An 11,660-nucleotide genomic window follows, 5' to 3' on the forward strand; every position below is an offset into this window, starting at 1 on the left:
TCTGGCACAGACTGAGGTTTGTGCAATCAAGGTACCCTCCACAGGTAGCCTGTGTAGCAAAAGTACATGAGGAAGGTAGGGAGAAAGGGAAGCATGCAGAATAACAACAACAACAACAACAACTTTATTTTTACACAACATAAAAAATACAGATAAAAATAATAAGTTCACAATAATAATAATAATAATAATAATAATAATATATATCGATTTCTATAGCGAATTTCCATGTAAATGCTCTAATGCGCCTTACAACACTGTGTGGGGGACCTTTCCAGACTGCCGGCGGCAGTTTATAATTAATAAAGGAGAAATTTTACAAATGCCCCCTCCCCCCATTCCCTGTAAACAGGCCAGACCCCATCACAGTATTCTCGTGATGTGGGTTCTTTAACGTCCCCTGCCGAAATTAACTAATTGATAGGTGCAGGAGACGGGACCTCCGGCTTTACGTCCTATCCGAGAAGACGAAGCAATGTGAGTGGAGCGTCTTGCTTAAGGACACAACGTGAAGCGCCAGCCAGGACTTAAACTCGGGCCAGATGGCCCGAGAGTAGTCCAGATGGCCCCAGAGTAGTCTAGTGGTCAGTCCAGTGACCATCTGACCCAGGCCATCTGACCCAGATGGCCCCAGAGTAGTCCAGTGAACAGTCCATTGCACTGACCACTGGACTACTCACGCCTCACAGTACTACCTGCCCCAAAATAACCATAGGGGTTAGAAAAAAAGGGCAGCTATACTTAGGTGATTTATGTAATGTAATTATTTGGGTCAGATATAACACACACAACACACACACACGCGCACACACACACATACATTCATTCATCCTACAAAACAAGGTCAAGGAAGCAAGAAATATCAGATAAAAAACAAACGGAAGGCCAGAAAAATTAGTAGTTTAGAATAGTTTTAAATAATTAAAGGACTGGACAAAAGATTGAGATTTCTAAACCTCAGCAGGATAAAACTAGTGCGTTCAAAACTATACATTATTTGGAATAGCTCGTTTTCTTAACGCTGTCTTTTTTTTTCTGGTCCCGCAGTAATTTGCAACCGTTTTAAGTCTCCTCCTCACAAACGGCTACCTTTGATCCGAACCGCACGCCTACCAATCTGGTAGCAGTAAATCAACAATGACGCCAGTTTCAGTGCGAAAATCCTCGGAGTTCCCAATGAATGCGGTTTCCGTTCACATTTCTGTTTACGTAGCTTGATTGATTATAGCTGTGGTCACACTACAGGCTTTTACCCGGGGAAAATCGAGCGTCCATTGGTCGGCTACTCTGGGATTTGAATTTTGCCTTTTTCTGCTTTAGGGTAGTTGTCAAGGGAAATCCACGGGACTTTCTTTTGTTCTCTTGCGGTTTTCAAGCCCCAGACGATAAAACTTTTCCGAGGTAATTTACTTAGGGAAAAATCGGTCACACTTGCAAATTTGAGTTTCTCTAGGGAAACTGTCAACAAGTCAAGTTCCCTAGGACAAAACCCTGTAGTGTGACCACAGCTTATATGATACACTGCTATATAAGCTCTCATAGGTTAAGGCACTAGCGTACCTTTGCTTTACCACTTTCCAAGACAAATAGACTTAAAAACAGTTTTTTTATTGCCTCGGCCAGAATAGTTAACGGCTACAAATAATGTACAAGTTCCCCCTTACGACGAACTATGTATTTTTTAATAATATGATGAATACATGTACATAGTAATTTTTATTTTATATCTGTGAATACGCAATTCAGTTCATGCTGCGAAGTATTTACCATGCAGCCTACATTTTTGGAAAAAGTGTGCCAGTGTTTGTTTTTTTTTGCCGGCTATGAACGTCAAACCGGAATACCACAAATGAACTTAGAGCAGTTATGAACTGAACTTAAAAGCTATTTTTCATTTTTAGAAGCCCGCTGACGGCAGGTTAGCAAAAAAAATACAAACATTCACAAATGACTTTGAAAACAATTTCATTATGTTCATTGAGAAATCGACGAGGATTTCAGAGCCAGGATTTCAGAGCCAGGATTTCAGACCCAGAGCGAAAAATTTAGAGAGTTAGTTGGGATAGTGCTAGTGAATAAATTTATTTGCACAAGGAATGCAGTTCGCATCAAAGCAGCCGTTTGTGGGGAGAAGCGTTGCATTTAGAAAATTAGGGTCTTTAAGATACGGGGACGCGGACGCCTTGAAGTACGCGACCGCCGAAGAGAGCCTGGGTCGAGTGCACCACGTTCGTGGCGGGAGAATTTAGTTAAGGTTCTTTGCGAGCGACGCGGCGATTTATTTGAGTTTAATATGGCTTCTTTCAGGGAAACTCGAGAACTGCTGTGTATGTGCAAGGGGCTTTATTACTGATGCAGAATTCTTGCTGCTTTATGAGGAGAGCAAGTCAGATAATTTGGACTTTCCTTACCAAGAGTACCAGAAATTTTCTTTGCCGAACCAAAATGGAGCCGAGTGCACAGCCAATTTAAGGGTAGAGAAGCATCACATATCTCGCCTTCAAGATGCACATCAAATTCCTGCTATATTTAAATGTGATCAAGGAACAGTATGTGATGGAACCGAGGGCCTTTGTATCCTTCTCAAGCGATTTGCCTACCCTTGTCGCTACTCTGACCTGATCCCGATTTTTGGAAAGTCAGTCCCGGAAATATGTATGATAAATAATACCGCGATGGATTGAGCATATGACAACCACATGCATCGTATCATGGATTGGAATCCAACTGTTTTGAGTGCTATCCAGCTCGAAAGCTACGCTGACGTAATTTTTAACAAAGTAGCACCACTTTGCAACTGTTTTGGGTTTTTTTACGGAACTGTTCGTCCAATAACTAGACCAGGAGTTAGCCAGCGCTTAGTGTACAACTGGAACAAGCGTGTGCATGGGTTAAAGTTTCAATCGGCTGTGGTCCCAAATGGCCTAATTTCATATCTCTATGGGCCAGTAGGTAAGCCACTTTCCGGTTAGTTTCAAGTGGGGGACAATTTAAGATACCCAATGTACTATTAAGTCCTTTGATCTTTCGGCATTTAGCACCCAAACCTTTTCCTGAAAATCATCATGAATAGAGAGCAAACTTAGATGGGTCAGCTCTCTTTCCTATTTTTTTGATGTTTTACCTTATTTAGTTAATAATTTACTTTCCTGTCATTCTAATGTCTTTATCTATTGTGCTGCTGGAAATTTTCGGAGACATTAGCTGATAAACTTCCAAAAACCCGAAGGTAAATATAATGTTCAGTTCACTTCAAGACAAAGGACTAGTGTGTGGAAAATGCCAAGTTTGATGTTGCACACCTTGGTATACATCTTATTTTACATTCAACAGAAGAAAAAATGCATGATGCAGTAATGCTGGCAGAATCACACCTGTACCACAGCCTCCAGACACACGCTTTTTCAACCACTGTACAGGCGATGTGTATTTATGGAGACGCAGCCTACCCCTTCAGGGTACATGACTCCAGGCACCTTACAGGCATCGAGTATTAACCCAACAAATGCAGGCTTATAACCATTCCATGAGGGCTGTTCGCAGCTCTGTTGAGTGGCTTTTTGGAGATATAACTAATTATTTCAAATTTTTTGACTTCAAAAAGAATTTAAAAATAGGTCTAAGGCAAGTGGGAAAAATGTATATTGTTTGTGCAACTCTGCACAATGCACTGACCTCTATGGAAATACCACCTCTCAGTTTTTTTTATTTAGATCCTCCTTCATTGGAGGATTATCTTGCTAGATTGTTATAATAACTGTTCAAGTTACATTCGACTTAATTGATAAAACATCCTGGCAAAATGGAAGAATAAGGCTCCATATAACGAGGAACTTAAGTATCTGCCAACCCAATGTAACCTTGTGAGCTTTTTACACTGCAAACATGGAAAAGTGTTCTGAGCGTGCTTTTACAAATATAGGGTGTTGTAAATCTTTGAGGAAAAATGTTGTAACTACTGTCTAAAGTTTAATAAACAATTTTTTAGAGAAAAGTACCAAGAATGCCACTTTTTAGTTTACCTTGTTATTTCGAAAGGTTTCGTGAAATTGTCTACCACTTTGTACTTTGGGTGAAGTAAATTTCATGCACAGATAATCATACAAATGTTACATACTAATCAGTGGATGGGCAGTAAAACGAATTGCTGTCATGACTAACAGCTTGTTATGGTGAATGTGTTCATCATTTCCCTTCCTCAAGTCTTCCTTTAGTTAATCACTTCAAAATTTCAACAAGAAAACCCACATGTCTTTCAAGCAACCAAACAACATAAACAAATGTACCTTCAGGCTTCAACAACGTCACTTGGGTACGAGTTTTTCAATTATTCCCATCAGAGCCTGAGTTTGAGTTTGCTGTTGAATCAAAAACAAACTTTGCAAGTCTTGAACTTGTTTCTGCTGCTGTTGTTGTTGCTCAATCATGGTTTTGAACATTTCTGCCATACTATCTTTTTCTTGCTTCTGCTGTGCCTGCTGTTGCTCTAACATGGACTGAAACATCAGTGTTTGTTGAGCTTGGAGTGCTTGCAACTTCTCCTTTTCTTGCTTTTTCAATTCAATTTCTTGACTTTTCAGTTTTAGATCTTCAACTGCTCTTTCTTTGAGATATTTAATTGCTTCACTTCCACTTCTTCTGCTCTTTTTTGCTTTGCTGCTTTCTTCGTCTGATTTCCGCTTTTGAGTTTTTCCCATTGTTTCCATTGCCTTTTCTCGCATATCCTCTGCCTTTCTCCTATCTGCCTCTAACTTTTCCTTGTTCTTATCAATTGCCTCCTGCAGCTCAGTGTCAGCTGACTCCTCTAAAGCTATAATTTGCTCAACTGCAGCATCTAGCTCGGTTCGCTCTGGGGTTATTAAACTTTCTTTTAACTCCTGAGCTCCTTGCTTCTTAAATCTTTGAATAAGGATACCAATATGGTCTCAAACTGCTCTCTTGTCAACAATAAAATGAGGTTGTTTGACACTGTTGAGGTTGTCAGCAATTTTCTGCCATAATGCACTACGTTGAACAGAATTTTTTTTGGCGCTGTAAGGGTTCACAAATATTACCTCCTTACACAGAACAATATCATGAAGAGATGTCCAGCTCATAATTGTGCAATGCCAAAGGTACTCAAACTAAATCAATTGGTTGAGAAGGGAAACAGGAATTCCTGCAATGATAAAATAATAATAATAATAATAATAATAATAATAAAAAACGACAATAACAATACCCTAAAAATAAACATTTGATACAAACATTGAATCTTATTTGAACATAGAAAATCCACCACACAAAAACTTTCTGAGACACAGCAAAAAGTTTTAAAGCTTGTGATTTTTTCATTCTGTGCTTTGAGTCCGGGGATAACACTCTAAAATTGTTGTCACTAAGTTCTTTTTAAGGTTTCCTCTCGGGCTATTCGGATGGTCCTCACTGAAGTAAAATGCCTGGAAACTACTTCCAGTAAGGTTATAGGGGACACGTTAATGTTTGGCTTTTGCTCATATTCGTAACCAAATGAAGCTTTAAGTTTAAAAACTAGGTTTTATAAGACGAGAGCGAATACAAGAGGATACTTGCTTGGGGACGTTTAGAATACATTTGCAATAAATTTAACGCTTAAAAGTTACTTGGGCTTCGAAGTCATTCCCGGCTAGATCCAATTGTCATTTATAACCGAGTGTTGGGAAAAGGTTATAATAATAGTAATAATAATAATAATAATAAAGTATCTATATAGCGCTAAGCTCGACTACTTCTCCGTAGCGCTTTACAAAATTATAGACTAATTAACATAGCACTTAAATTATAAAAAACCGTAAATTAAAAAGCGTTTTTGAACAAGTATGTTTTATGGTTCTTGAAAATTGAAACAGATTCAGATGTTTTCAGGGAATATGGTAAATCGTTCCAAAGCTTGGGACCGGCAATGGAGAAGGCACGGTCACCATAGTTCTTTCGAAATGTTCTTGGAACCATCAGGAGCATTTGAGGAACGCAGTACACGAGAGCCATAATTCCTTTGATGCAACAGTTCAGCAATATAAGTTGGTGCTAAGCCATGAAGACCTTTATAGACAAGTAGAAGTAATTTGAAGGTTATGCGATACTTAACAGGTAGCCAATGAAGTTTCTTTCATGCAGGTGTAATATGTTCCCATTCCTTTGTCAGGGTGATAACTCGCGCAGCAGCGTTCTGTATAGACTGTAGCATTGAGCAGGAAGGGACTGGATGACACACCAAATATAACTGGCGAACCTCAACACAACAACCTCAGGACTTTTCTTCTTGACGTCATCGACCCAGAGAAATCTCAAAACATCTCTATCATTTTCTGTAACTGATACATTAAGGAATGCCTTTTCGATATCCCCAATAAATGCCTTTCTGTTTGTTCGGAACCTGAGGATGATGTCCATAAGTTTCTGGGAGAGTACTGGCTGAGTGTACAGACAGTCATTTAAGGAGTAGCCATTTGACTTACAGGATGCGTCATAAACAATTCTCAACTTTGATGTTTCTTTATCCCTCCTAATAACAGCGTGGTGTGGTAGGTAATGTACTCTTCCAACTTCTCCACATTCTGGCTTACTGACTTCTTTTAGATCTACAATCCCGCTCTTAATCTGCTCCTTGATAACTGCATCATATTCAAGCAGCATATTTGGATCTTCTTTAAGCCGATTTAACAGCTTCTTTAATCGTTTGAGGCTTGTCTCGTAATTGTCAGGTATGAGTGGATGAGTGTCCTTCCAGGGCAGTTGTACCTCATACCTACCACGCCGAAAGGTGATCCAGTTGGTGAACTGGCTGTAGACTGACTGTTCATAGCTTGATATCCCCAAAGACTCCAAGTCCCAGAATCGCTTCAGCTCTCCAATTAGGTCATTTTTTACGGGATGAGTTGGTTCAGAAGCACACCTAAGGACATGTGTACTTGATACCAGGTTCACCGATGGGCCACTATCATGGGTTAGGTCTTCGACTAGACCAGATAGCACCCATCCTAGTCTCGTGTGCACAGCCATTAGACCGCTCTTTCCTCTTCTCACTCTCCCTGTAACCAATTGCCAGTACTGGTCAGAGCCAATCAAGATATCTACTTCAACAGGTTCAGCTCCTCTGGAACAGTCAGCTAGGTGTAGATCATAATAATAATAACTTAATATTTATATTGCGCAAATTAACATGTGAATATGATCAAATGCGCATCACAACACTTTTCGGGGGACTTTGGCCGGATTGCATCAGCAGTTTACAAACAATTGAAGGAAACCTATTTGAAGATGCCCCTCCCGCCAATCCCAGTAAACAGGCCAGACCACATCACAGTAATCTCGTGAGTGGGTTTTTAACGTCCCCTGCCTAACCAAATTAGCTCATTAGTAGATGCAGGAGACAGGACGCACGGTTTATTCGTCCTTATCCGAGAAGACTAGAAGGTCTATCCATTTCTTGATATCATAGAAAGGTATTGCATTCTCCTCAGTTATTTTAAGACCTTGAGTGTTGGTCCGGCCGGGGCTCGAACCATCGACCTCGACTTCCCGCACAACAGTCCAGCGCTCTAACCAGTTGAGCTAACCGGGTGGCCGAGAAAGTCATACATGTTCTTTGCCAAATCTACTGTTTGACCGCTGAGAGGTTCACAAATCATGGGTACTGAATAGGCTGACATTTGCATATCCTTCCCAACCAAAAGTTTGATACTAGATTGAACAACATCACAGTTCTGTGACTTCTCTTCCTTAGACCCAAAGGTCTTGATTAGCATTGTTTTTTGGTGGTGAACTTGTAGGTTCAGCTCCCTTTTCATATGATTTACTATGTATGACCTCTGACTTCCATTATGCAAATTTATTCTGATCTTTCTGCCTCCCCCTACAGATCCTGTCTAGTTAATAATGGCTTGGGCTGTCTGTAAGAGTATAGGAGTTTTCGAACTAATAAACATGACTGCAGGTGTGGATTCAGGTGAACACTTGTCTCTTTGGTTTGTACTTTCTCTTGGCTGAGGTTTGTCACTGGGCGGGGTTAGAGGGGTGTGACTAGTACAGATGCTGATATGATGCCGTCCATCACATCTAAAACATTTCCTCCACGATGTCTTCTTCTCGTGATAATTCGAGGATTTCCAGGTTAAGCTCTTGTAGGAGTTCGAATCTCTCATTCAGAGTCGTTCTATGGTGAAGAATTGCTGTTCGCGGCTGGGACACTATGGACGGGTTATCCAGAATCAACTGTAGGATTTCATTCGCTGTTTCCATCAAACGTTCGGTGGATCTTCTGTGTGCGGTTCGAATTTGATGTTTCCCTGTGATTTCCGTCTCGGATACCGCTTGGTTTTCGCTTCCCCCAGTTTCAGAGGGCACAGAAATAGCTGTAGGTTTTCCTTTCTTTCCCATGTTTACGAAGGTTTTGACGTTCGCTCGAAGATTCAATCAGAGTAATTTCCAGAATTCCACAGAATAATAGGCTTCTTTCGTAGACTTTCTCGATCTATCCGGCCTGAAGGACCATGTTGGCAAAAGATTGGATGGTTTAGGTCGCTACAAGGATTAAATCCGATAAAACTCAACAAATACTTTAATCCACATCTGTCCAGCCAAAACTACATACTTGCGAGCACATGCACATGTCTTACAATCCCATGATTCTCGAGAATAGGACAGGCAACGTAACGCGTGCTTACAGTTGTGACGTTATATCCACGTGATTTCAATACACTAGCCATTGTAATACGATAGTATTTACCCGCAGTCAACACACGTGTGTAACCGAGCAGATGCCTAAATAAAGGACTGCTCTCACAGACACAAACTCTTGTCTATCCATTGAATACAGCGTCACATGGTGTCAGGAGTGTCTCCATCATGCCTGAAAGCGACTCAGTAGCCAGGATCATGACAGCTCATATTCCCTTGCCACCTAAACTAGAGATGGATGGTTGTCTCTCTACCAACTAGAAACGATTCAAACGCAATTGGAGTAACTATGAGATTGGTTCACGACTTAAGAAGGAACCCAAAGAGCTTCGCGCTGCCACTCTTCTCACTTGTATAGGCCCCGCTGCCATGGAAGTGTTTGATGGATTTGAATTCAGCGAGGGAGAGGACAAAAATATCGACACCATACTACAAAAATTTGAAGAATACTGTGTTGGAACAACCAACGAAATCTATGAACGCTACAAGTTCAACTCACGGGTACAGGAAGACGGTGAGTCGATAGATAAATTTATTACTGCTTTACGCCGCTTGGCCAAACGTGTAACTACGGAGCGCTAGCAGAACACATGATACGAGACAGCATTGTGATAGGAATCCTCGATGTTGTAAAAGGAATCCTCGTAACTGTAATAGGAATCCTGTGAAAGAAACTACCAGAATGCAAAGATCTCACGCTCAATTCCTGTGTCGATAGGTGTAGAGCGAGTGAATCAACGTCAAGGCAGGTTAGAGATATAGCCAGTAGCCAAGTAAACAATATTCACGAAATTAAAGCTCGAAAAATAAACACAACAATATCTAAATCAGGCACGTCAACACAACGCTATGATCGGAATGATAGCAATGTTCCAACTTGCAAATTCTGTGCCAAAACACATCTTCCACGAAAAGAAGAGTGCCCTGCATGGGGAAAAAATGTAGCAACTGTGGTAAAATGAACCATTTTGCGATCAAATGCCCGCTTTCAAAAGCATCTCAGCGCGACTCCGTAAACGCCGTGGCTGCCACACAATATGCCCTGTCAGAACTAGATCGAGATGAAGATTACAGGTTTGCCCTCGATGACCCTGTTGACACCCACGAAAGACGATCAACAACAAACTTCCCACGCAAACTCTACGCCCATTTGATAATCTACAACGAAGTCATCAAGTTTCAACTCGATTGCGGGGCGACGGTAAACATCATGCCATTTGACTTCTATGCCAAAGCAACGAATGACAAGCAATTAAAAGATCTGAAAACAAGCACAAGGAAACCCTTTATGTTTAATCAGACCGAACTCCGCGCTCTCGGCACGACCACTCCTCTCACTAAAAGTCCTAAAAACGGCCAATTAACCGAGGTAGAATTTATCATTGTTAAAGAAGGTTTAAAACCTCTGCTCGGAGCCCCATCCATCCAGGAATTTAATCTCATGACTGTGAACACAGAGAACGTTCTGTCATTAAGCTCACTGTCACGCAATCACACCACGCTCAACGATGTACTACAAAACTGCAACGATGTATTTGAAGGGCAAGGGAAGCTGCATGATGAACTTCACCTCGAAATAGACAAAGAAACATCCCCAGTAAAGCTGCCAATAAGGAAGATTCCAGTACCACTTCAGCAGCCACTCAAAGACGAATTAGACCGCCTACTCAGCATGGGAATCCTCACGAAAGTAGAGGTCCCTACAGACTGGACATCGGCCATGGTCGCAGCGCACAAACGAAATGGTAATATCCACCTGTGTGAAACCACTGAATCAAGCACTAAAGAGGAACCATTACCCCCTCCCAGAAGACCTCCTACCTCGTCTGTCGGACGCTAAGATCTTTACTGTCGTTGATGCTAAGAATGGATTCTGGCACGTGCCTCTTGACCATGAAAGTAGCCTGCTTACAACCTTCGCCACACCCTGGGGTCGATATCGCTGGACCAGGATGCCATTCGGGATATCACAGCTCCCGAAGAGTTTCAGCGTCGCTTAGACAACGTTCTGGAAGCCCTAGATGGGGTACAACCCATATTCGACGATATTCTAGTCTTCGGCTGTGGCAACACCAAAGAGGAGGCTACAGCCAATCACGACCGCAAGCTGAACTCTCTTCTCCAGCGCTGCAGAGATAAGGGGATCAAACTCAATAAAGAGAAGATCAAGTATTGACAAACAGAGGTCACCTTTATGGGCCATGTAATCTCTGCTGACGGTCTTAGACCGGACACAGCAAAGATTGATGCTGTGATAAACATGCCAACTCCACGGAATAAGCAACTACTCGGCATGGTCAACTAACTACAAAAGTTCTCGCCGAATCTCTCCGATGCCACTTCTGATCTAAGGAACCTCCTCCAGGAAGACGCACTATTCCACTGGGACCCACACGTCAGAGTAAAGCAACTACTAACGACTGCACCTTTGCTGAAATTCCTCAACCCTAAAGAAGAAGTTAAGCTGCAGTGCGATGCGTCAGAAAGGGGACTTGGGGCATGCCTGCTCCAAAAGGGGCAGCCCGTCGCCTATACTTCCAGATCCCTTACAACAGCAGAACAACAGTATGCACAGATAGAAAAGGAAATGCTGGCCATCGTCTTTGGAACACAAACGTTTGACCAATACATATCTGGCAGAAAGACAAAGGTAGAGACCGATCACAAGCCTCTTGAATCTATACTAAAGAAGAGTATACTTAGCTCTCCAAAACGCTTCCAAAGAATGACGATGAGGCCTCAGAGATACGACCTAGAAGTTACATAAAAGAAGGGTTCACAGATGTACAAGGCCGACACACTCAGTAGAGCCTACTTGCCAACCACACCCCAAGAGGATGTCTCTGACGATAACATACTCAAGCTAGATGACAGAAGAAGTGAGGTCGAGGTTGATATCGAGTGTCAATGCTTTACAATTCCTATCCGCCTCAGACGAAACCATAGCCCGGATAAGAAAGACA

The 11,660-nt window shown here is 41.8% G+C and overlaps 1 protein-coding gene and 2 pseudogenes across 1 annotated transcript; 1 reads left to right on the top strand and 2 right to left on the bottom strand.

The window, feature by feature from the left end:
• The first annotated feature begins 2,293 nt into the window (after positions 1 to 2,293).
• On the top strand, positions 2,294 to 3,754 carry LOC148716484 (uncharacterized; annotated as a pseudogene).
• Positions 3,755 to 4,304: 550 nt separating this feature from the next.
• LOC148716485 (uncharacterized) lies at positions 4,305 to 5,638 on the bottom strand (annotated as a pseudogene).
• A 521-nt stretch (positions 5,639 to 6,159) lies between these two features.
• On the bottom strand, positions 6,160 to 7,766 carry LOC148716486 (uncharacterized). The gene is made up of 2 exons (XM_088744592.1): positions 7,565 to 7,766; positions 6,160 to 7,127 (listed from the first exon to the last, which is right to left on the bottom strand). Exons 1-2 carry the CDS (start codon positions 7,764 to 7,766, stop codon positions 6,160 to 6,162), a joined length of 1,170 nt encoding a protein of 389 aa, XP_088600718.1.
• Positions 7,767 to 11,660: the final 3,894 nt, after the last annotated feature.

Source organism: Stylophora pistillata, chromosome 14, assembly GCF_964205215.1.
Source record: "Stylophora pistillata chromosome 14, jaStyPist1.2, whole genome shotgun sequence".
NCBI classification, from domain to species: domain Eukaryota; kingdom Metazoa; phylum Cnidaria; class Anthozoa; order Scleractinia; family Pocilloporidae; genus Stylophora; species Stylophora pistillata.

Bases quoted from the DNA above. Each gene is read 5' to 3' on its own strand.
- LOC148716486 (XM_088744592.1), bottom strand. From the start codon at position 7,766: ATGCTAATCAAGACCTTTGGGTCTAAGGAAGAGAAGTCACAGAACTGT. The intron at 7,128-7,564 runs GTTAGAGCGCTG...ATCTACACCTAG, and splicing joins CCACCCGGTTAGCTCAACTG to CTGACTGTTCCAGAGGAGCT.